The 25,355-nt window shown below is 35.4% G+C and overlaps 1 protein-coding gene across 2 annotated transcripts in view; it reads right to left on the bottom strand.

Moving 5' to 3' along the window:
- LOC106711272 (muscle calcium channel subunit alpha-1) overlaps nt 1-25,355 on the bottom strand; it is a 74,390-nt gene that overhangs the window by 23,469 nt on the left and 25,566 nt on the right. For both annotated transcript variants that reach the window (XM_045683693.1, XM_045683694.1), the window contains exons 3-17: nt 10,141-10,397; nt 5,662-5,767; nt 5,029-5,168; nt 4,471-4,577; nt 3,911-4,063; nt 3,345-3,541; nt 2,967-3,070; nt 2,538-2,716; nt 2,275-2,384; nt 2,049-2,164; nt 1,749-1,851; nt 1,310-1,461; nt 879-1,089; nt 480-600; nt 97-182 (exon numbers count right to left, since the gene is read on the bottom strand). In XM_045683693.1, the coding sequence (XP_045539649.1) occupies nt 97-182; nt 480-600; nt 879-1,089; nt 1,310-1,461; nt 1,749-1,851; nt 2,049-2,164; nt 2,275-2,384; nt 2,538-2,716; nt 2,967-3,070; nt 3,345-3,541; nt 3,911-4,063; nt 4,471-4,577; nt 5,029-5,168; nt 5,662-5,767; nt 10,141-10,391 (2,136 nt within the window). In that variant the 5' untranslated portion in view covers nt 10,392-10,397. The remainder of the gene's footprint in view (nt 1-96; nt 183-479; nt 601-878; nt 1,090-1,309; nt 1,462-1,748; nt 1,852-2,048; nt 2,165-2,274; nt 2,385-2,537; nt 2,717-2,966; nt 3,071-3,344; nt 3,542-3,910; nt 4,064-4,470; nt 4,578-5,028; nt 5,169-5,661; nt 5,768-10,140; nt 10,398-25,355) is intronic.

Genomic DNA, 25,355 nt, shown 5'->3' with positions numbered 1-25,355 from the left:
TATTCCATATTGTAGATAATTTTATTTATCCTCAATTTAAGTGATGACTATGTATATATGCAGTTTTTTATTTACTTTGTTCTGATGAATACTTACGCCCTCTTCTTTTTCAATATTAGTGAGTGATTCAGCGTCAGCCAAGTTGTCTACTGCGATAGCCAAGAACACGTTCAGTAGGATGTCTGTATAACTTAGAGTTAAGGAAACCAGAAAATATGTAATTTCACAATTACTTAATATTTTTTCAATTTTAATATTTTCTCGTAGCTGATATCTATAATATATATCTTCAAAGATATTAAAGAGACAAACACAAGGAAAATACTACAATGAATGAAAGAGGAATATAAAAGTTTGTCAACGTTAGCAACAGATTATTAAATGGTCTATTCACTGTAATAACTAATTTAAGTAGCATGAAAGTACAACAACAAATATTAAAAAAAGTAAAACAAATAGTGATCTTTATAAAAGGATACAGTTACCACAGATGAAGAGAATAATGAAGTAGATACAGGCGAGGATGCCCACTGAGCCCACGCCACCGTACGCCTTTATACCTTCGTACATCACTGCGTTCCAGTCCTCCCCAGTCAATATCTATATACAGGAAAGAAAACAAATATACATTTTATTTGTTAGAAACAATACAAACCTTCAATCTATGTATTACAGTTTGAATTCACTCAACTACTCCTATACTTGATCTATCTTTATTAGTAGATGTAAAGATATAACATTCATTTTATTTTATTTGGTATTTTCTCATTAAAGTTATTACAAGCAGATAGAAAATTGAGAATTGTACAAAACTTTATCATAAACAAACTCCAATATTTTAAGAAGAACGGATAACACTCATGTCTTTGAAAACTTACTTGAAACACAGTGAGTAATGCTTGCCAGAAACAATCGAAGTTATGCCGATCCTTTTCCTCGACGGGGTCGTAGTTGAACTTCCCGCCGAAGACCTGCATGCCGAGCAGCGCGAAGATCATGATGAAGAGGAACAAAAGCAGCAAGAGAGACGCGATGGACTGTATGGAGTTCAGAAGGGATGCTACCAGGTTGGACAACGAACGCCAGTATCTGGACAATTGGAAATGTATTTTGGTTCAATTATTGTAATGTGTGATATCCGTTTTAAGTTCATCTATGTACTTAAGTATTAATTAATTACCTGTTCAATAAAACATTTAGTTTAAACAATCTAAATTAAGTTCAGGAAGGTTTATCATGTCTTAGTAATCCACTATAACAATTTGGTACCACTTTTTTGTTTCCTTTTATGTAACTTGATATGACTTACTTGGTAACTTTAAAGACCCTCAGCAGCCTGACACATCTAAGCACGGAGATGCCGAGTGGCGGCATCACCTCCGTCTTGGTGAGCACCATCTCACTAATTGACCCCACCACCACGAAGCAGTCAAAGCGGTTGAACAACGACACGAAGTAACCCTGCAAAATATTAAAGAATTTTTTCCATGTCTATCGAAATGGCTTAGTCAACTAAAAAACTACACGCGCGATTCTGGCAGCGTATTGTTGTAATTTTTTTTACGAAGTGACTTGCAAAAAGAGAGAGATTACAGATGGTTGCCTACATTTAAAGGAGAGTTTGTGCAGAAACGAGATTCACTATTCTTCTCCTCTGTCCAGTTCACTTCACCATCCTGCCCCTTTTCTGATTTGAAAAAGGTGGGTAGTAGATGATAATGTAGCCCCGTTTTTATATCGTTACTTACTTGCAATCCTAAACTGTACATCTTGACCAACATTTCAAGTGTGAAGAGAGCCACGAAAAACGCATTGCCGTACTCTTGAAACAGATCTAGCCACGAGGGCTGGCTGGAAAATAAATCATCAGTTATCCACGTGAATTATTCAAAACAGTTATCATGGAATTAGCGAAGTGGAAGAGACTAACAGGGAAAGTAGACTCCACCACCATATGGGATATTAGATAGCTTGGAAGAGGGACCATCTATTTCTATTAAGGAACAGGGAGGATTGGAAGTAGAAGTCGAAAGCAACAGTATACTCACTGGTAGTGCTCGCTGGCCAACACGACTGTATTAAGGAACACCAGCACGATGATGAGCCAGTAAAACGTCTGCGACTTCACCGCGCGGCGACATGCACGCTTCATGCGACGGTTCACCTACGAGATAACAAATATGAAGAATCAAACATGTACAAATTAACAGAAGATAATTATAGGGTATATTTTTTGGAAAACTAGGTAGGTCATAACATTAAAAAATATCTTACTTTGTCAAAATCCTTCTTCCAACATTCGCCGATCGACATTTTTTTCTTCTGTTCCGTCAACACCTCGATGCCCAAGTTATCTGTCGAGTCGTTTTCACTCGTCGTCTGACCTGTTTTTATTATACCTGTATTACATATTTTACTTATAATTATTAGCAACGTCCATATTCTTGCTGAGCGTATTCCGAACATCCGAACATGTATTGCTAATTCAGAAATGTTTTATAATCAAAGGTGGCAACCGATAAAAATGTTTAACACACCCATTCCATAATCCCTCTTTTGGTCAGCAGTATCGTGCTGGTCAGCCAGGGGCTCTAGATACTCTGCCTGCGTGATCCAGTCCAGGTAGCCCTTCAAATCTTCTTCCAATTGCTGTTTCTCACGCAGCTTCTGGAAGTCACCTCGGTTCTTCGCCTTCTCTCTTTCCTTTGAGAACTCTCTAGAAAACATTAAGCATAAAGCAAAAAAACAAGCAATAGCTGTTTACTTCACTATGAAGGACTTCAACATAAAAAAAAATCTTATTGACAACGTCATACTAATTTTAGTATGGATCGGAAGTTATCTAAGTCCATTTGCTACGAAACTAGGTCATGAAATTTTCTATTAAAAATAAACGAAAGCTTTTAGATGATAGATGACTTTATGTAGTTAGTAATTTAATAAATATGATAAAATGTTTTATTTACCCCGACAACACACCAAGAATTAGGTTCATAACAAAAAAAGCTCCGAGTATCACCATCGATATAAAATATATCCATTCCCAACTGTTGCCCATCGCATCTTGTATCTGAAAAATATAAAATAACAAAAAGCAATTTTTAATAAAAAAAATTCTGAGTAAAAGAGAAGAAATCGAATGTCGCACAACGCGTTTCAGTTAATAGAATAGATATTTTCATAAGAAATGGCATTATCAAGAGGCCTAATTGTAAATTTCTGAGACTTAAATTAACGTTTAAAATGTTTTGTTATTTCTTTTTTTTTTCAAAGATAATGACAGACTTCATGTCTATAAATTTTTAATAGAGATTGTATTTTCAGAAGCCAGTAAATATACTTACATTATACATGACGTCGGTCCACCCTTCTAGCGTGATGCACTGGAAGACGGTGAGCATAGACAGGCCGAAGTTGTCAAAGTTGGTGATACCGAAGTTGGGGCCGATCCAGCCCTCGCGGCACTCCATCTCCTCGCCGATGCTTGAGCAATTGAAGCCGTTATCATTGTCACAAGGGTGAGGGGACTCCATTATCTCATCTAGAGAAAGATCACATACAGTATTATGAAATCAGAAAGTTCTATTATGGTGCACAGTATGAAATTTTAACACAAGGAGATACGAAACAAATGTTATATTTATATTTAGTGTTGTAAATTAATTTATATTTTTGTATTCTTTGAATGTGACAAAACTGTTTCTGTAAATTTAAAATCATACGAACGATGAATAATGTCCTTTAAATGTATAGTTACTTACAACTTGAATGTGAACAATATATTTATATTGACTGAAAACATTTAAGCATTTTATCCTCACTAAGGAACGCTCATTGTTATAGTAATATTCTACTAGCGAAGTCGTTTTGGCTTCAGTCTCAGTACTACGGATTTTGTATTTGTAGGAACCTGTTAGTTTATTGTAGCAGGACTTGTGCATCTTGCCGGAGAAGAGCTCGAGGCCGATGATAGCATAGATAATGATGACGAAGATGACGAGCAACGCGATGTGCAGCAGCGGCACCATCGCCTTCAGGATTGAGTTCAACACTATCTGAAGACCTACAAGCATTATTATTAAATATACATTCGGTAAATGATCTCTTACCTTTGGTTTCTCAGACCAAAATCTCTGTTTGAAACATATCGTAATCCTTGTCATTATCATCGACAAAACAGAGATAGCAAAATGTTTTACACGAGGAATTTGATCTCAGAAACCCACGATTAGAACTAATACATGGAAAATTAGATTTGCCTCCAACAATTATAGACAGTAATCTTTTTGCTGCTTCATTTAGGATTATTGCATAATAATTTACAGCTATAGTAACAGTCAAAATACTGGCAATTGTCTACTAAACGTGGTCTTTTTTCAGTCAACTCCATTCCTCCTGTGGGTTCCACACGTTTCTTCTTATCTTAATAATTATATTAGAATTCTAATGTTCTTTGTCAGCTGTACTCACTAGGTACTCCGGAAACGAGCCTCAAGGGGCGAAGCACCCTGAACGCCCGCAGCGCCTTCACGTCGAACGCGTCCTTGAATATGCTTGACAGCACCGTGCTCACCATACTGACAATTCAAAGATATTAGTTACATATTGCTTTGTAACTATGAAGCATTTCGGCAAGTGTTTATCCGAAGTTCAAGCAAAGCGTATTCTTACAGTGAAGGAAAACATCGTGATGCTGCACATATCCGAGAAGAAATTCAAAGATATTTGTGAAGTCAACCAAACCGCACTTGGCCTGCGTGGTTGACTATGGCCTAGTTACCCTTAACTTAGGGTAGGCTCCGAGCCCCTCGGTGGGGATGTATAGTGATCTGATGATGGTATGAAGTATTAATGCCAATAACTGTTATAATCGGAGATCAACTGCCACGTTTGCTAAGAGTAAATGAATAAAGAGAACTTCCTTAGTGACCACTTAACGTCTCAGAGTACGACAGTTAAAATATTTACTATATATTTATTGAAAGAGATGGTTTGATTATTTTCAATTATATTTGCATATAGACTTACCCTATAACAACTATAGTGAAATCGAGTAGATTCCATCCGTTCCTGAGATAGGAGCCGGGATGCATCACGAAGCCGTACGCGATTATCTTCATCACGCACTCGCCCGTGAATATAACCAGGAATATGTACTCGATTTTTTCCTACAAAAGAAATATAAAGTTGATATAAATTAAACGACCTAACTCACTGTATATTCACTATTATACTCCGCAGAAAAATAAGTAATCACGTCTCCCTCGTCAAAATAGGTTCAGCGTTTTAAGTTATAAGATGTGATAATGGAATGTATATATAAATACAATACGGCATACCGTCTCTTAGTTTACAACACCGCTCAAGTTGAAAATTGGCGGTTTTCACATTTTAATGTCATTAGATGAAGCTGCTAATTACACGTCTAACCATTGCTCACATGATAATTGTTAAAATAGAGTGCTGAAGACAAAAACTAAAGAAATAATTATTTTTTAAGAAATTACTAAAAAAACACCGATTTTTTTTGTAATAGGACAATTTTTTACGTCTCCTGTAAAGTTATAAAAATGACTTAGCGGTGTTGTTAGCTAAGGGACGATAAGTCAGTCGGACAATAAACTAATAAGAGATTAAAGTAATGATAGATATAGAACTTACCAGAACAGAATTAGTGTAATTAGAATCGCCGCTAGGATAGGGTGTGTACACAGCTAGTGCTATACAGTTGGCGAAGATTGTAGTCAGGATCATCCACTCGAACGGCCTGATGCTGAGTTAAGGAAACATTCTATATTTTCTATCTATCTTTCCGCACAACCTTCATATAACATGACCTTTTATCTTAGAGCCCAAACCTAACTAGCTGAAGATATGCTCCTCCAAGAGTAAGCTGAAATGGCATTTAATTAGTAGGTAAGCTGGTTAACTTTAAGTGAGACCGTGATCAATTACTGTGTACTAAATATAATATTTGTGCCGGCGTAAGTGTATGGCACGGTTTGGCGACCACCCAGGGAACTGGACAGATCTGTAAATTACACAATTTCACATAATCTTGTTAACACCCCTTCCACCCTTCGGCAAATTTAAAAAAAGAGGGCACCGTAGAAATTTTGCCCATCGCGCTAGTATAGAACTGATACCATAGGCAATGGAAAGGAAGATTCTTTGGCACAAGTGATTGCTAAGAAATGATTTGTCTACAATGATTTGAAAAAAAAAAAACTATTATTGTGGAATGCTATTTTAGCCAAGACTGGATTGGTAAATTAGATTTAGGTTCAATGTGTAGAATCCCTTCCAAGAGCATTTTAGCTTGATATATTTCTCTCATCGTTATATACTAGTCAAAACTGTTATAAATCTCCAGTTAAACTATCGAATAGATAGATGAAGTGGTGAATGAAATAAAATCATCATCATTGCATCGTAAGTAATAAATCCATTCGATGTTAATAAATTTTCTTTCGTCGAAAGCAATCCGGTATTGTGGTATTTATAAATTGCCACTTTACTAATGCTGTGTTCACAGTCGTGTGGGTGTTTCGATCATTGTTTCAACAATCGTACAGATACAATGCAGTGATATATCGCTATTCGTCGTTTTGAAAAGATTACAATTCACCACTGACATATTCGTTGCTTTGAAAGCACTGCCAATACTATGACTCAAATTGAGTTCTATCTTTAATGTTTTTCGAATTACTCACTTTCTTAAACTTGCCGTAAAAATGACTGTATCACACAGTCATCGAATACGAAGAAAATTGAAGAAAAATTTCATGACTTCATTTCTTTTAAAGAAAAGCTTTTAACTATTACACATTATACCAAAAAGCTTAAATATGTTTAGTATGATGCACGTTTCAATACATTATAAAACTGTGTAGGATGACAGAAGTACATCATTGTTTCACAACGATGAAGCACGATTTATTCAGCTTATCATTCTTAATATATCCTATAAATTTTAAAGGGAAATTCTATCAGATTTTGTAATTTATAAATTGAAAGGTAATACAAATGGTATGTAAGCGGGTAACGGCCTCCGAACACAAATAAACATCATGATAAATAAATGGCCGCGCGCCAAACAATCCAACAAATGTATGAATGGTTAACAGTGGTATTTGACGTTTTGATGTCAGGAAGTGATGCTTCCTTTATAACTAGTGGACTCATTTTGTCTTGTGTGAGTTGTCTTTCCGGCTTTTAAAAGGTTTTGTTATTTCTTAAAACAATCATTAAAATTGGGTCAACCTTTAAGGATTATTACTCACTTCTACTTTATGACTAATGTTCATCATTTATAATTCATTGATTCATTGAAATCTGAAGTTATTCAAGTCTAAGAAAATAATTTTCGATTTAAGCAAATCACTTTGATTATTTTATAGTTTTTATTATATACTTGTATATTGATAAGTACATAATCAAATATATAAAATAAACAAAGTGAAGGACAAACTTTAGATAAATAACATGTGCTTAATCGAAATATTAAGTACATGGAATATAAATTTCTAACTCTTAATATGTATATAGACAAGATAAATATAATTGCAACAACTTGTTGATTATAAAAACGTCATAGTTCTAAACTGCAACTAAATATATATAGAATTGTTAAAAACTATATCTGCTGAGGTTTTAGGTCACGACAAATGGGATGCATTACCACTGACAGCGCACAGCTGTACCTGACGTACAGACAACGATATTTTGATGTCATAATAAAGTACATCTCGTTAACGTATCACTACAGGATAGGTATTGTTGATATAATGAGGTAATTGAATTCACAGATACATTTTTTTATATCATAACTAGCTGTCGCCCGCGACTCCGTCCGCGCGCAGTTAAAAAAAATGAAAAATAGATGTTGGCCAATTCTCAGACCTACTGAATATGCTCACAAAATTTCATGAGAATCGGTCAAGCCGTTTCGGAGGAGTACGGGAACGAAAACTGTGACACGAGAATTTTATATATTAGATGTGATAAACGATTAAGCGGCCAGCTGCATAGATACGTTGCCTAAATTAAATTGGCGGAGGTGAAGCACAGAAAGACGATATTTCCCATTTATATGCGTCCTTTCCTCTGTCCAATCTCCTTCTTGTCTTATAATTTCTTTATAAGAGAAGGATGGGGAAGGAAAGTAGACTAACATTAGGTCTACGGCGGCACACTCATCAGACGAAACGGGGAATTGCTTCCACTTCCCTATCTGTCTTCTGTGTGGTCGTTGTATTGGTGGAGCCGACTAAGTCGTGCACCCAACAAATAATATAATTCCGGGCTCTACTGCTGTTAATACATATTCTTATGATAGTTAATAGAGCAGTCGAGATTACAATCTCTGTTCTGTTTTATGAAATATTCTTTATATATTGCAAGTCACGCTATGAATATGTTAGTAGGTTGGTTTATCTGGATTGTATCAAAAAATGTAGTAAACAAAATATTAAATATATAAACACGCATTGCTTCAGTCTGATTGAACACAGCGTTAATTATGTTGTAAGAGATTTTGTTTATTGCTTTATGGTTTCGTAACACATCTATATCTTACTAATATTATAAATTCGAATGTTTAGATGGATGGATCGATGAATGGATGGATGTTTGTTCGTAGGTATCTCCAGAACGGATCAACGGATCTTGATGAAATTTGGTACGGTAGAACATAATCTAGAAGAGCACATGGGCTACTTATAAAGATTTTTTTAATGCCGCACGGACAGAGCCGCGGGCGACAGCTAGTAGATAATATACGTAATATCTAGCTATAGTCTATTTAATTTTGGAAAAATCCAATTTCACTAATTTCATGTACGTGAAAAGCATGTTATTATATATGGATGTACTTTCGTTGCTAAATAAATTTGTAATGCATGTAAAGGTAGGCGAGGCATTGGCAGAATGCCTGCAGGAACTATTGTGTTGACAGAACATTTTGAAAACTTTGAAAGTAGCAGACGAAATGTAAACACGTGAGTTTACCTGAATTTGCACTGCATCAATGCGCAAAATACGTTTATCGCAGTTTTTATAATATAAATGAGTGGGATGTACAGATGTTTCAGCAGTCAGAATTTAAAACGGTGATGATAGATCTATACTTACAATTTGAATATCAATTTAGGAGTTCAAATATCTTAAAGGCTTAATCGGACGATCGCATTTTCAAAAACAGTTCGTAAGCTTTTTCGTTTAAGAAATCTTATTATAATCTAAGCTATCAAGTGAATTCAGCTCAATATAGAAATAAAGGAATAAGACATAGGCTATTATACAATAAAATATTTGCTAGATAAAAGCTGAATAAAGATTATTATGTTATTTGATGGCAGCGATCTGTAGAAAATGTTGGCTTCGTTTCAAACGTACCAAACGTGAACTGATGCCCGCTGATTAAATAATTTTGACACCGTTTATACTTTTTTTATTTTAATGTCTTCTGACATTAAATAAATTTGTAATTTTTTTTATTTGTTAAGAATAACATCGCGTAGTAACTGTTCAAGATTAGTGTAATTTTATTTAACTTGATGAATATGTTTTTATTATTTATTTTGTTGACATTAACCGAACTCTGCCATCTTAATCTTAATATATATAAATCTCGTGTCACAATGTTTGTTCTCAATGGACTCCTAAACCACTTAACCGATTATAATAAAATTCGTACACCATGTGCAGTTCGATCCAACTTGAGAGATAGGATAGTTTAAATCTCAAATTATAGTCGCGATTTTAATTTATTGCTAATTATTTGTCTGTTATTATTTGACAGTCACAATTATCTGTTAACTCCAAATGATTCTAACAGATGTCGATACCTTTCGACTGGGTTGAGTAAGTAATCAATAGATGGCGCTGCTATGGTAAATCTACGAACGAGTCATATAAGCTTATTAATTGCGCGCGGACGGAGTCGCGGGCGACAGGTAGTTTTTTTTATAAACATCTAAAATAACTATTATAGAGGAGCTTACGTCAAGACTGGCTCAAAACTAATCTATCTGTACTAGATTAAGTTATTGATTAGATTAAATATTTTAAATCACTTAGTTAACTTGAGGATTCATATAAGCTGTCATTTTAATAACAAATAATTGTTAAAAAGGATACTTCCACTCCACTATATCAATACACAATTTCCTCAAGGGATTCTTAAGTGTCAAACAAAAGAGGGCTCTCTTGGGTCTCTCCTGTTGGACCTTTGGACCTCTTCTGGGGGGCTTCCTGGGCGCGACGGGCACCGGTATGAGAGTCCCAGTGCCATCGGGCGCGGCCGGTGTGACGGGACCCCCCGCCGCGATCGGCGCAGGGGGCGCGGGTGGCGCAGGGGGCTCTTCCGTACTGGCCTCCGCCACGCTCATCTTGCACTGCAACATGTTTTATGATTAGTTGTGGAAACATTCGTGCTAACAAACAAATCTTGATTTTAAAGCATTGAATTTGGATATAGGAATAAAAGTCGCTGTGTTTCTTGTCAGTAATACAACGTATTTTATCAACAGTTGGTAATATAATAAATATTACCGTGACCCAGCTTTTGTACACGAGTCAAATCGTTACAAAATTTTTAAAATCGCTACCGCTTGTAACTCACACCAAACTCGCTGTAGTTCCCGGTAAGTTTCTCATACTTTACGTCGCGTTTCGTTCAGCGCTACGTTTTTCGCCGAATGATTAATGTTAAACTCCCGGGAACTTGAGTGTCAGCTCAATTTTATCAATTTCCCAACAAAAAGGGATTGACAATTTTATAAATATTACTAAATATAAAATTTATTTCGTAAAAATATAAACTCATATAATATAATTACTTTAATAAAGGTGTACAGAAGAGGAGATGCATGGAAAGAGGACTAAAATTACTCTTTTCTTCTTAGGTCACTCGTGGATCCCAAGGGATTACCTGGACAATGGAATAAATAAAGTAAAAGGGAAAGAGGTCAGCAGAGTGTACCAGAAATATGCCAAATTGGAATACGTAACATCCGTCAACCCTTTTGTGTAACGCAAGACTAAATCGCGGATAAAAACTCGTTATATTTATACATCCCCGAGGCCAATGACTATTTCGTTATGTTCTTGACATTGCTACAAATATTTTGTCGCGAATGAGTATAAAAATACATTTGTATTTCAGTTTGTATGTTATCTTATGTTTAGCTATTTACAATTTTTTTATTCAGATTAAGCATGAAATCTTAATTTTACTAATATTATAAATGCGATAGTTTAGATAGATGGATGGATTGATGTTTGTGTGAAGGTATCTTCGGAACGGCACAAAGGATCTTGATGAAATTAGTCGCAGGTGTACAACAGAACATAGTCTGGAAGAATACATAGGCTACTAGTAATATTATAAATGTAAAGATTTGGAAATTTGTTAGAAGGTATCTCCAAAAACTGTATTTTAGTCCTTTTTTCCTTCCCACCCTTTTCTTATTAGGAAAAGATGAAAAGGGAAAGTGGATTTGGTGGAAGAGGAGACGCATAGGAAGGAGAAATATCCTCCTTATGTGCGTCCCCTTCTCCGTTGATTAAAGGTACGCATCTGCATTTGTAGATGTCTATGGGCAGCGGTCGCCTCGCTATTTCGGCGAATTCTGGTGGCCGTTTGCTCGTTTACCACCTTTTGATTAAAAAAAAACCTAGTATTCGTTTGTATATTATATTAACAGTTTTCGTTTCACAGTTTACTCAGTAAATACTTTTCCAAACGCCATTTCTCGTCAAATTGAAGCAAATTTTAGCAACAGTTTGTTTATTTATGTTAAACGAAATTACTTGTTTACATTTGAAAATGAGATTTATGAGTTTGTTTCGAGAATTTAAATTCACATTTGGTTTAAGGTTAACGACATCAGACCGCGATGCGGAAAAGAAAGTTTATAAATCGCTAGCTATCGCCCTCGACTTCGTCCGCACGGAATTAAAAAAAAAACTAAATTAGTCTATGTTTTCTTCAAAACTTTGTTCTAAATCTATGCCAAATTTGAGATCCGATGAGTCTTTCTAGTGATATCTACTAACAAACATCCATCCATCTAAACTTTCGCATTTATAACATTAGTAAGTTTATGCATGTACAAGATTCTTAACGAAGGGCGTAGCTATCATTAATTTAATATTACGAGCAGACATAAAACACTTCGCGGAACAAGAGGTTGGTTAACATCAATAATTCAATACGTTTTAATTTAAATATTTAACGTACTAGTTAACGTAGTTAAAATAATTTTTCAGGTACGGTTGGCGTTTTTCGATTTCGCTAATCAATCTTCCTATAACATCTGTTCTAAGATTCGTATTTAGAGTTGTATTTCTCTGTTTATGTTACACTAGTTATCCGGCGATTTGGTCAGCTCAGAATTTAAAAAAAAAAAACTTACAAAGTAGCCTGTGTGTTCTTTCAGACTATGTTCTACATCTGTGACTAATTTCATCAAGATCCGTTGAGTCGTTCCGGAGATACCTTCTACTACAAGCATCCATCCATCCATTTAAACTTTCCCATTCATAATATTAATATGGTTACATCTATGTTCAAAAACAACATTTTAAACTTCAACGATAGTTTATTTCAGTGTGACGTCATTAAGAATATAATTTTTGAATCTCTCTTCCTCGTTTGATTTAAAATGACATAAATTAAAGCATTGCTTTTCAACACTCAACAAATATATATAGATTATGTTTGATCTTGTTTTGTATAACATATGTCAGTTAAACGCATGAGTTCCGTTAGTTAAATAAAAAAATGAAACGTTGTTTACGTTAAACAGATAAATGTTGTATTTCATCAGAGGTTAATATTTGTTTTATTATTTTATATAACTTCAAAGAACCTAACTTGTTAAAAATGTATTAAGAATATAATTTGCTTGCCTATTTCCTCTTTTTATAACTTGATCAGTTACTTCTATAAAGGTATAGGACTCAACAAAATGTGCTAAATTAATTAAATTCATATTAAACAGTAAATACGTAACTAATAATGAAATAAGAAGTAAATGTCACCATAATTTATACATAACGTTAATTTTGGCGGGAAAACGAATTCCGCCATGTTGTAAAATGTCAACGAGGACTGAAACCGCGGGAAAGACATTTCTTGAATTATAATCTAAAATGCTTAAATAAAACAGCTAGATATATTTCTCTTTCTCTCTTATGAGCTTTTTTATATGTTTTCTGCAATAGAAAATACCACGTAGCTTCGTATCAGTAGGCATTTTATTATTTTGTTTTTTACTAGTACATGGCTTCCGTTTAATATTCTAGATTTTCGAGCTGTTGGATCTATATTGAGTTATAGGCGAATTAGGTCACTTACCGACCTATGCTGTGAACTGATTCATACGATTTGTATTTAATGTTGTTTCTAGAACATTATTAAATCTTACTAATATTATAAATGCGAAAGTTTAGATGGATTTATGACCGTTTGTTAGAAGTTATCTCCGGAATGGCTGAACGGATCTTGATGAGATTTGGTACAGATGTAGAACATAGTCTGGAGGAACAGATAGGCTTTTTTTTAGTCCACGCGAACGAAGTCGCCGGTGGAGTTATATTAAAGTATTCCGAATCTATTACGAGTATTTTCTTCGAACAACATATTTACATATATGCTGATTTGCTATAGCATTACAGGAAGATCAACAGAATAATTATTTTACTTGTCTAAATGTCGGTGACATATTTCGACTCTCTGCAGTCAAAGAATTTAATTCAATACCCATTATAGAATATAGCAAACTATAACTGCAAGTTTTATTGACACAAGTCAACCTGTGCAATGTGAGCGTTAAGTTATATTTCATAGATTCCATTTACGTCCTAATACATACTGGTTTTCGATAACGTAAACGTGGATGTATATAAAGAGCCGCAGGGAAATCTTGGCTTCAGTCAAGTAATTAGTCACGGTAGAAATTTTGTTTATTGCCATTTAAATTTGTAAAGGAACGTAACATTTTATTAATGTGAATTGTTTCCCGATTTTTATTGCATTTGTCATGTGATTGCTTTGTTTATAAATACATCGTTTGGATTATGCCAAAGTGAATCACGATTTTTTTTTATATTACAAGGTGGCAAGTGTACAAGCGGCCACATGAATTCGCCGAAATGGCGAAGCGACCGCTGCCCATAGACATTCGCAATTGCAGATGCGTTGCCTACCCTCAATCGACGAAGGAGGAAACGCACAAAAAGAGAATATTTAACCTTCCATATCACGATTTTAATTTAATGGAAGAAATTTAATTGATTAGTAATTATTTATAAGTCCTTAGGTTACATCTTTTACAGCTTTAAGTGATATTAAAGGTGTAATCTTACTAATATTATAAAGCAAATGCTTAGATGGATGTATGGATGGATGGACTGATGTTTGTTTGAAGGTATCTACGGAACGGCTAAAAGGATCTTGATGAAATTTGGCAAGGTTGTAGCATATAGTGTGGAAGAACACATAGACTACTTATAAAGTTTTTTCTTCATGCCGCGCAGACAGAGTCATGGACAACAGCAAGTGATAAAATAAGCGAATATATATTTTTATAGACGTTATTTAATTTTTGCTCGATTGACATAAGATTTTTTTCATGTGTTATACATTCAGTCAGATTTGATAGTTTTTTTTAAGATATAAACCCTCCATTACTTCGTTGCATAGGTTCACAATTTTTTTTTATTCTTCACTGTTTTCTTTTCGCCTCTGCTTGTGACTTATATCGATACAGCGAGCGGTTTTGCATGCCAGAAATCGAAGCGTAACCGTGCGTGATGTCTTAAAACAATGAATATAAGATGCCGAGAAATGAAATAATCTTCTAGTTACTGGTGCAAATCAGTGGATTCATTAACAAGTCAGTTTGATAGGGATATGTGATCAATGAAACTGCCGTGACAACTGACATACATATAGTTGTCCCTTTCTAATATTATAAATACGAATGTTTAGATGGATGGATGGATGTTTGAAGGTATCTCAGGAACGGCTCAACGGATCTTGATGGAATTTGGCACTGATGTAGAACATTAGTCTGGAAGGACACACATCCTACTTATGTTTTTTTTTATTCCGAGCGGACAGAGTCGCGGGTGACATCTAGTCTATATATAATTGTGAAACGTTAAAGAAATTTGTCACCGCGGAAATTAATTAAAATTTGTCGTAAATACTTTTTATTAAAAACTACAGATACGCAAAACTATCACAATGTCTGTCACACTGTTGTACTGTTATTAATGATAGGTATTACCTTGAGGAAAAAACAGCGCAAATATTTATTATTTATATATCTATGCAATAAAATGAACAAATTAAAGAGTAAAAAACTGTACGGTGATAAAAGATATAGTCTTACTTCCCTTTTCAGAGTTGTTTAAATAACATTTTATCTTACTTGCCTTAGTGGCTTTTAATTCCTTTTTTTTACATTCTTTACTAAATTAAATGTATTAATCTATATATATAAAAGAAAGTTGTGTTAGTTACACTATTTATAACTCAAGAACGGCTGAATCGATTTGACTGAAAATTGGTGGGCAGGTGGCTTAGAACCAGGAAACGGACATAGGATAATTTTTACCTCGTTTTCTATTTTTTTTTATTCCGCGCGGACGGAGTCGCGGGTAAAAGCTAGTATATGATAAAGAGAGATTAGTTATCGTCTCTGTTTTTTTATGAAGAAAGCAAGAGATGTTCGAAATTAGAAACCTGCATATTTTTCAGTATAAAGTATGCATTTGTTGAGCGTTGTGAACTCGTGAGTCACCGCGCACTTATCCGAGGTAAACGGCATTCAGTCCAGATGAATTATGTACCGCTGGTTATTTAAAGCCTGTACTCTCAACCAATCGACTTATGCTAATTGTTGTGTGTTGCAGATTAAGAGTGAAATATGCAAGATTTAAACGTGCATTGACCTGACATGACAGACATTTTATTATAGTTCTTTTTAAATATCTTGTTGGCTCAAGGTCATTTGTGCGCTGCGCAATGCCCTCCCCCACACCTCGGTAAGCTCTGATATACCTAATATTGTGTTCTGCGCAGTGAATCGCGCGAATTAAAGAGCAGTCAAGATATTTGAAACTAAAGTACTCTTTGCTATTATTTTGTTAATTTGTTGAAGTCAGTAATCTTATAACAACCCTCATATTAACATATATAAAATATATGTATGTCGGGGTATCTTAATTTTAAAGCATTAACTTACCTATTCCAAGAAAAAAAAGATTTGTAGTATTTGTTTTTAATTATAAAATCTTACTAAAATTATAAATGCGAATGTTCCGTATGCATGGATGGATACTAGTTAAGTTTGTTTTTAATTCCGCACGGATGGAGTTGCGGGCTACAGCTAGTTAGTACATAAATATCTGTGCAATTTAGATGTTTTGAATTCGGCGTGTGTTTAACTAAAATTACACTAAAATATTAAATGTTGATGTTTCTTATTGCATCGATTTTGCAACAGTTTATTGTGACCACGTGGTATCTTTCAACAATCTTTTTTTCTTTAGTATATTTTGGATAAAAGAAAGGTCTTATATAGTGATACTATCAATGGTCCTCGATGCATTTGCCAAAATAACTTTATAAAAAATATCTATCTCTTTTTTTAAGATAATCAAAGGAATATAAATATGTACCTAAAATTTTTTTTACATCATAAGGTGGCAAACAAGCATACGACCACCTGAATTCGCCGAAATAGCGAGGCGAACGTTGCCCATAGACATCCGCAAATGCAGATGCCTACCTTTAATCAACGGAGAAGGGAACGCCCAGAAAGAAGATATTTCCCCTTCCTATCTTCCGCCAAATCGCCAAAGGGTGGGAAGGGAAAGAGGACTAAAATTAGGCCTCCGGGACCATACTCATCAGACGAAACGCGGAATTGCTTCCATTTCACGTCTGTCAAGTATTTGTACATACAACTAAATTGTAGAAAGATGAACCACACGGCTGACGGAAACACAGAATTAGAGTCGCAACAGACGTACAGACTGATTCTATGTACATAACATCAAGGTTGACTGACGTGATTTGATGGAGTGTGATTTGTTACTATGATAGTCTGTTCAGCGTGACTTATGATAGATTTGACAGTTGACAGTTGAACAGTTTGACCATCACCCTTAGATATATGTGGCTTGATAGAAGGTTATAGATACGTTGCCTTTAATGGACAGGGAGGAGATGCACAAAATAAGGATGTCCTTTCTATTTGACATATGATTAAACAGCTTCTAAAGGTCGTAGAGTGATGATAAATAATTATTCTATAAAATATTATCTAAATACCAGTAGTAGTTCCCGGACAAACATATTTTTTATTATATGATGGACATTATCTCAGGGATTCCATTACACTGGTTGAAATTATTTATTACAAGTAATTCAACTATTTATATCATATCCATTGAGACGTTAATTGCTATCTCTGACGTAACTATGACGTATGCGTGACGTCAGCACCGCTAATGGCCGCTCTTGACTACCCGCACAACTATCATACTAATACGATCCATGTATTAAAGGGCATATCAATGTCGTAGCTCAACTGTAGAATCAAGCAGAACACGAAACGATTAAACAATTTTCGTTACTCTTTATAAAATAACAGATAACTAAGTAACTAAAGCGTCGGTGGCTCAGAGGTAATCTGCAGGTCCATGGTTCGAATCCCGCCATGTGCTTTTCCCATTTTCGATTTTCATATCTACATTTATTACCAACGTTCTTACGGCAAAGAAAAACATCGAGATCAAAGCTATGTGTGAAGTTAACTAGCATTGGGGCAGAGTGGTTGACTATAGCCACCCCTTACTTAGGGTAGGCTCCGAGCCCCTCAGGGGACGTCTGAATATTAAAAAAATAATCCAGACCGTTCATGTCGACACTTCGGAATGAATATAAATCGAATGGCACATCTCTTTTTAAAATCCATGAAATAATTCAGGTCAGTAATTCTCAAAGTGGTCCAAATTGACCCTCCGAGTTCCACAGAAGAACCCTGCATGGGTGTCCATATCAAGAAATAATCACACTTGACAATTTGTAGTGGTATTTTGAAAGTAAAACGAGAAAAAAGTTTGGCGATCTCAGATACAGGTATCCATAATAATCTTTCTGTCAGGCAAAGAGAATCAAAATGACCTAATTTTGATACTAATTTGATTCAGTCAGATCAAACAAACACCACTCAGACGTAAACGAGTACAACTTCAAAGATGTAATTATTTACATGATCAGTTTCAAATCGGTCGTTGTTAAACGTTTTCTTTGTAACGCAGTTAGCACAGTTTACGACGCGCAATGTACTTGCCTGATGTAATTTCATTACATAAAAAAAACTATATGGACCAATATTGAAATTAATCTTATCACAAAGCTTTTAAAAAATCTTCGTGTAATTAAGTGGCTATATAGTAAGGTTACTATGGCAACGGATATTGTATTATATTACTAGCGATCTCCCATGACTTAAAAAATATGCCTGCTTGCATTAGCTACCTTTAAGTCAATGTTTCGTTAAAATCGATCAAGTATTTTCGGAGATGATCCGGGACAAACGCGGCATTGTGTATAAACATACTTATAGACAGACAGACAGACAAAAGTTTTAGCTACGCAATAACATAATGTGTACGAAATATATTATATTTTTTTAATATTAAACACAGATCGTTCAAACTTTATTAATATCTTCAAAAATGTTAGCCTTTTAAAAAACATGTATCAAAAGAAAAAAGGTCGAGTGATCCATAAATGAATTACACAAATAATACGAGAATCGTTTGATATTTAAGCCGACGAAAGAAATTAATTTATATATTTTCTTGTAAAAATATAATATAGTAGAGGTATATCACAAACATAACAATCCGGGAAGTTATAAAGAGTTCTGGAATACGGGAGCAAAATAAAACACGTAAATTAAATCTAATTTAATTTGCTTCATTGAAAACATTTTGACATTTGGAAATACACATGTATTAAATATTACTTTCGGAAACATTACATTGAAAATATGTTATTTAAAATTTTGAAGAAAAACCTCCTTTGAATGTTTTATAAAAAATATTATTTATTTTTCCTTATTCAAATAACAAATTTTTAGACCAGCCAGTGTTCCAATGATAAGAAAACTTTTAAGCTCATTTTGACTTTATTCAAATATTTTCCTTCCACATCTTCGGGTTTTATGATCTTTCGTTACGAGTTAACAACTTCAGATTTATCGGGACTTCCTCAATAAACTTCGCTTTAATTTTCCTCTTTTGTAATTGATTTATAGCAGTTTGTACGACTAATATTTTTAGACTGTTTTTGTCGTTACTTTTAAAGTTTAACAAGCTTTAAGATTTTAGGTAGAAGTTGATTATATTTTATGGTTTGTACTTCAGAAAATCTTTGAGTGCATTTGAATATTTTTATTCCGTTTAATATGGATTAAATCTACATCTCTCAATAAAATAACTATGAATTTTTTATCTAAATATATCTGTTAAAATTGAAGTATAAACATATTAAATTAATATTTCATCTCAATTTATTCTTTTTCGTAAACAGACATTTTTTTTTAAATTACCAAGATGTAAGCTTCTCGGTAATAACTAGCGCACTCAGATTCCTTAAACATCCTTAAGTGTAGGTTTAGTATCAGGAATGTACACTAAGTGTGGTTTTAGTGACCAGTTTTATGTAACAAAGTGTACATAATATTTTATTCAAGCTTTATATTAATAACTTATTTACGGGTCAAACTGTAACTGTGTTTTGCGTGACACATTGGTATAAAACTAAGGGAAGTAACTACGACGTGCGATATCAAATATAAATTGTACGGAACATTATCGTCTCTGGTAATTTAGTCACGCGAGCGACGAATGTATTGACAAAGAGACTTTTTTTATATGTGTTTTTTTCAGTGAATTTAAACAACAAAGTTGGTAATACGATGTCATGATCTCTATTATTCATCGTACAAGGGTAATTTTTTTTTATATCATAAGGTGGCAAACGAGCAAACGGCCACCTCATCATCATCATCATCATTGTCAGCCTGTATTTGTCCACTGCTGGACGTAGGCCTCCCCCATCGATTGCCACAATGACCGGGCCTGTGCCGCCCGCATCCAGTGCACTCCCGCAACCTTGACCAGGAACCATGCAAATGCGTTGCCTACGTTGTTTATCAAAGGAGAAGGGGACGCACAGAAAGAGGATATTTCTCCTTCCTATGCGTCCCCTCTTCCACCAAATCCACTTCCCCTTCCCATCCTTTCCTAATAAGAAAAGGGTGGGAAAGGAAAGAGGACTAAAATTAGACCTCCGGTACCACACTCATTAGACGAAACGCGGAATTGTTTCCACTTGACGCCTGTCTTCTGTGTGGTCGTGGTATTGCACCGGTCGACCCGGCCAATCCGTGCACCCAACAAATATTGTTGTTGCGGGATCTACCACTGTAATGGATAATTGGTCACGGTAAAATGAGTAGATTTAAAATCTGTAGGGTACGAATTAAGGGATAATGCTTGTGATAACTCATGAAAATATTATTAAGTATAACTACTAATTCAAGTTTTTTTGTATCGACTTTTTAGTCTTCAGTAAAAAGTTTTGTACGAAGAAACGAGTACTAAAGATTGGTACCCACAATGTTCGGATGTGTTTGTATTCAGCACGGCGCCCTCTCCCCTCCGCCCCCAGCGCCTCCTGCCATCAACGTCGGACACTTATTGCTCTCACTTACGTCACCTTATGAATAATGAACATGCTCAGTATCGGCCAAAGCTCGTTAAGAAACAAATTAAGAACAGGAATAGACAGTAAACGTTATGACCTTTTTGATGTTTTAAGTAGTTTTAGATTACTTCAGGGAAGTTGTTTGAAATCTAAGCATCTTTTCATCATTTTCCATAAGTTTTTAGTTATGGCAAATGATTAGATTCTCGGTAACCTAGTTCCCTATCAGTTCCCTACCAGTTTAGTTACCTGGTTAGTTATTAGTTACCTGGTTCCCTACCAATTTTGATTTTTCCACAGAACTTTTAAGTTTCACGGAACTCATCAATTCGCAATACAAATGAATTTTGCGTCGTTTAAATAGTCAGAAATACCAAGTTGAACGATATTTTAACAAGCGTACAATATGGCGTAATGGTTAAATAAAAGTAGCTCGCGTGTTCCCGCGGCCCGCTGGCGTGGCTCAGGAATGCCTAACTGCTCTTTTATTGTTGCTTTAATTCACCACGTGCTCCACACTATATGTAACTATCGTTATGTCTTATGCACGGAAGTTGTATTTTTATAGCAGATTAGCTTTTTCCCGTGACTTTTCTAGTTATAAATATAATTTGTGTTATTCAGTGATAATGTAGCTTTCTAATGGAAAAACTATATTGGAATTTTGTTCAGTAGTTTTTTCGTTTCATGTACAAAATACAAATCTTTCGTTCCCACCCTTTTCTTATAAGGTCGGGACGCATAGGAATGGGAAATATTCACTTTGGGCATCTGCAATTATTAGGTCCTTACATATGAAATTGGCGTTTTTCGTACTGGCCACTTTAATCACGAATTTCTCCTCTTTGGTAAGGAATTCCAAATTTGTACAGCTATAGACTAATGTATTTGTGGTTCGATGACCGTCATTCATTTGTTTTTTTTCTTCTGTTTTTTTCCGTTTGCGTCACACATTTTACAAAATGGAAAACTTAAAATATCGCATTATTTACGAGTACGAGTTCCACCGTGGCACTAGTGCTGCGGAAACGACTCGAAGGGTGAATGATGTGTATGGCGGTCGTGTTGCAAAAGAAAACACAGTTCCTTTTTGGTTCCAACGTTTTCGTTCTGGAAATTTCGATCTGCAGAACAAGCCCCGTGGACGGCCTGAGACTCAAGTTGATAATGAAGAGTTGAAGGCTATTGTGGAAGCGGATCCATCGCAAACCACGTCCGAGTTAGCTGCAGGCTGCGATGTTAGTGATAAAACTGTTTTAAATAACTTGAAGCAAATTGGGAAGATTAAAAAGCTTGAAAGGTGGGTACCTCACGAATTGACTGAAGCAAACCGGCAAACGCGCGTCGACTGTTGCGTTACATTACTAAACCGGCACAATAATGAAGGTATTTTAAACCGAATCATTACCTGTGATGAAAAATGGGTTCTTTACGATATTCGGAAGCGCTCAGCGCAATGGTTGGATCCTGGCCAGCCAGCCAAATCCTGCCCCAAGCGAAAATTAACCCCAAAAAAGTTACTTGTAAGCGTTTGGTGGACTAGTGCCGGTATTGTTCATTACAGTTTTCTCAAATCTGGCCAGACAATTACGGCTGATGTCTATTGTCAGCAATTGCAAACCATGATGGAAAAGCTAGCGGCTAAACAACCTAGGCTGGTCAATCGCTCCACGCCACTGCTGCTTCACGACAACGCTAGACCACACACTGCGCAACAGACGGCTACTAAATAAGAAGAGCTTCAATTGGAAAGTCTAAGACATCCTCCGTACTCCCCGGACCTTGCTCCAACAGATTATCATTTTTTTCGAAATTTGGATAACTTCTTGCAAGGGAAAAAATTCAACTCCGATGGGGCAGTCCAAATCGCCTTCAAAGATTTTATTGATTCCCGTCCGACTGGTTTTTTTAGTAAAGGGATCAATGAACTACCTTTGAGATGGCAAAAGTGCATAGAAAATAATGGTTCATACTTTGATTAATTAAATATATTATATTAAAAAATATTCGACTTTTTGTTCCTCCCATACGAAACGCCAATTTCATATGTAAGGACCTAATATTAGGTCCTTACATATGAAATTGGCGTTTTTCGTACTGGCCACTTTAATCACGAATTTCTCCTCTTTGATAAGGAATTACAAATTCAAATTTGTACAGCTATAGACTCATGTATTTGTGGTTCGATGACCGTCATTCATTTGTTTTTTTCTTCTGTTTTTTTTCTATTTGCGTCACTCATTTTACAAAATGGAAAACTTAAAATATCGCATTATTTACGAGTACGAGTTCCGCCGTGGCACTAGTGCTGCGGAAACGACTCGAAGGGTGAATGATGTGTATGGCGGTTGTGTTGCAAAAGAAAACACAGTTCGTTTTTGGTTCCAACGTTTTCGTTCTGGAAATTTCGATCTGCAGAACAAGCCCCGTGGACGGCCTGAGACTCAAGTTGATAATGAAGAGTTGAAGGCTATTGTGGAAGCGGATCCATCGCAAACCACGTCCGAGTTAGCTGCAGGCTGCGATGTTAGTGATAAAACTGTTTTAATTCACTTGAAGCAAATTGGGAAGATTAAAAAGCTTGAAAGGTGGGTACCTCACGAATTGACTGAAGCAAACCGGCAAACGCGCGTCGACTGTTGCGTTACATTACTAAACCGGCACAATAATGAAGGTATTTTAAACCGAATCATTACCTGTGATGAAAAATGGGTTCTTTACGATAATCGGAAGCGCTCAGCGCAATGGTTGGATCCTGGCCAGCCAGCCAAATCCTGCCCCAAGCGAAAATTAACCCCAAAAAAGTTACTTGTAAGCATTTGGTGGACTAGTGCCGGTATTGTTCATTACAGTTTTCTCAAATCTGGCCAGACTATTACGGCTGATGTCTATTGTCAGCAATTGCAAACCATGATGGAAAAGCTAGCGGCTAAACAACCTAGGCTGGTCAATCGCTCCACGCCACTGCTGCTTCACGACAACGCTAGACCACACACTGCGCAACAGACGGCTACTAAATTAGAAGAGTTTCAATTGGAAAGTCTAAGACATCCTCCGTACTCCCCGGACCTTGCTCCAACAGATTACCATTTTTTTCGAAATTTGGATAACTTCTTGCAAGGGAAAAAATTCAACTCCGATGGGGCAGTCCAAATCGCCTTCAAAGATTTTATTGGTTCCCGTCCGACTGGTTTTTTTAGTAAAGGGATCAATGAACTACCTATGAGATGGCAAAAGTGCATAGAAAATAATGGTTCATACTTTGATTAATTAAATATATTATATCAAAAAATATTCGACTTTTTGTTCCTCCCATACAAAACGCCAATTTCATATGTAAGGACCTAATATATAGTCTGTCTGTCTATCTGTCTATAGGCAGCGGACGCTTCGATATTTGGGCAAATCAGGCGGTCGGTTGCTCGTTTCGTTTCGTTAACTTTAAAATTTTGTGAGCATATTGAGTAGGTCTGAGAATCGGCCAACATCTATTTTTCATAACCCCCCCCCCCATTTTTTAACTGCGCGCGGACGGAGTCGCGGGCGACAGCTAGTCTAATATATAAAATTCTCGTGTCACAGTTTTCGTTGCCATACTCCTCCGAAACGGCTTGACCGATTTTGATGAAATTTTGTGAGCATATTCAGTAGGTCTGAGAATCGGCCAACATCTATTTTTCATACCCCCCCCCCCCATTTTTTTTAACTGCGCGCGGACGGAGTCGCGGGCGACAGCTAGTAATAATATAGAATTGTTAATACAACACATTTAGCCGAACGTTTCAATTGCAATTATAATCTCCAATTGGCTATCCAATCCGCTCATTCAACTTGTATAAACAAACGCCGAGCAATAAATCTAACCTATAAATCTTTCCCGCGCTAATCGAATCATAGTTTATTACCGGATTATCTCATTTCACGTGTCGTATATTAAAATGCTAATAAAAGTCATGTGAAATTCACCTGCACACAGTTAGTAAGAATATTTATTAACTAGTAGCTTTAGCCCGCGACTATGCTTGAAAGAGTGAAATAAAAAAAAGCTACGTGATAAAAAACATCCATCCAAACTTTCGCATTTCTAATATATTAATTAGTAAGATTGACATTTAATTAATAAAAAAAACTTGATTGTATTTGAACTACATTTGTAAAAGTGCATTATTCTTTAACCATTTCATCAGTGAAAATTTTACGTTAAAATTTTATGCCACATTTAAAGTTAATTGAATATTAAGCATGTTAAATATAGCTTTCATTAATAATTCACTGACGTTTTCTTCGAGTAATAATTAACAATTGATGCGTGCCTGTTAATAATTTCATTTAGTACTTTTGTATAATGAAACATTCAATGAAAAATATTACCTAAATATTTAACTTGTTAACATGAAAACTAAATGGTGAAAAATGGTCGTAAAACACGAATATTCAGAAAGAAAAAATTTGTAGATTTTATACGGTGATTAAATATTTTCAACTAGTAACAATTACTTCGGCACTTATGGACGCGTGACTTGACTTAATTAAACTATAATTTCATACAATAATT

This window comes from Papilio machaon, chromosome 23 (assembly GCF_912999745.1).
Source record: "Papilio machaon chromosome 23, ilPapMach1.1, whole genome shotgun sequence".
NCBI classification, from domain to species: domain Eukaryota; kingdom Metazoa; phylum Arthropoda; class Insecta; order Lepidoptera; family Papilionidae; genus Papilio; species Papilio machaon.
The sequence above is the reverse complement of the archived record's forward strand: the minus strand, read 5'-3'. Positions and strand labels throughout refer to the sequence as shown.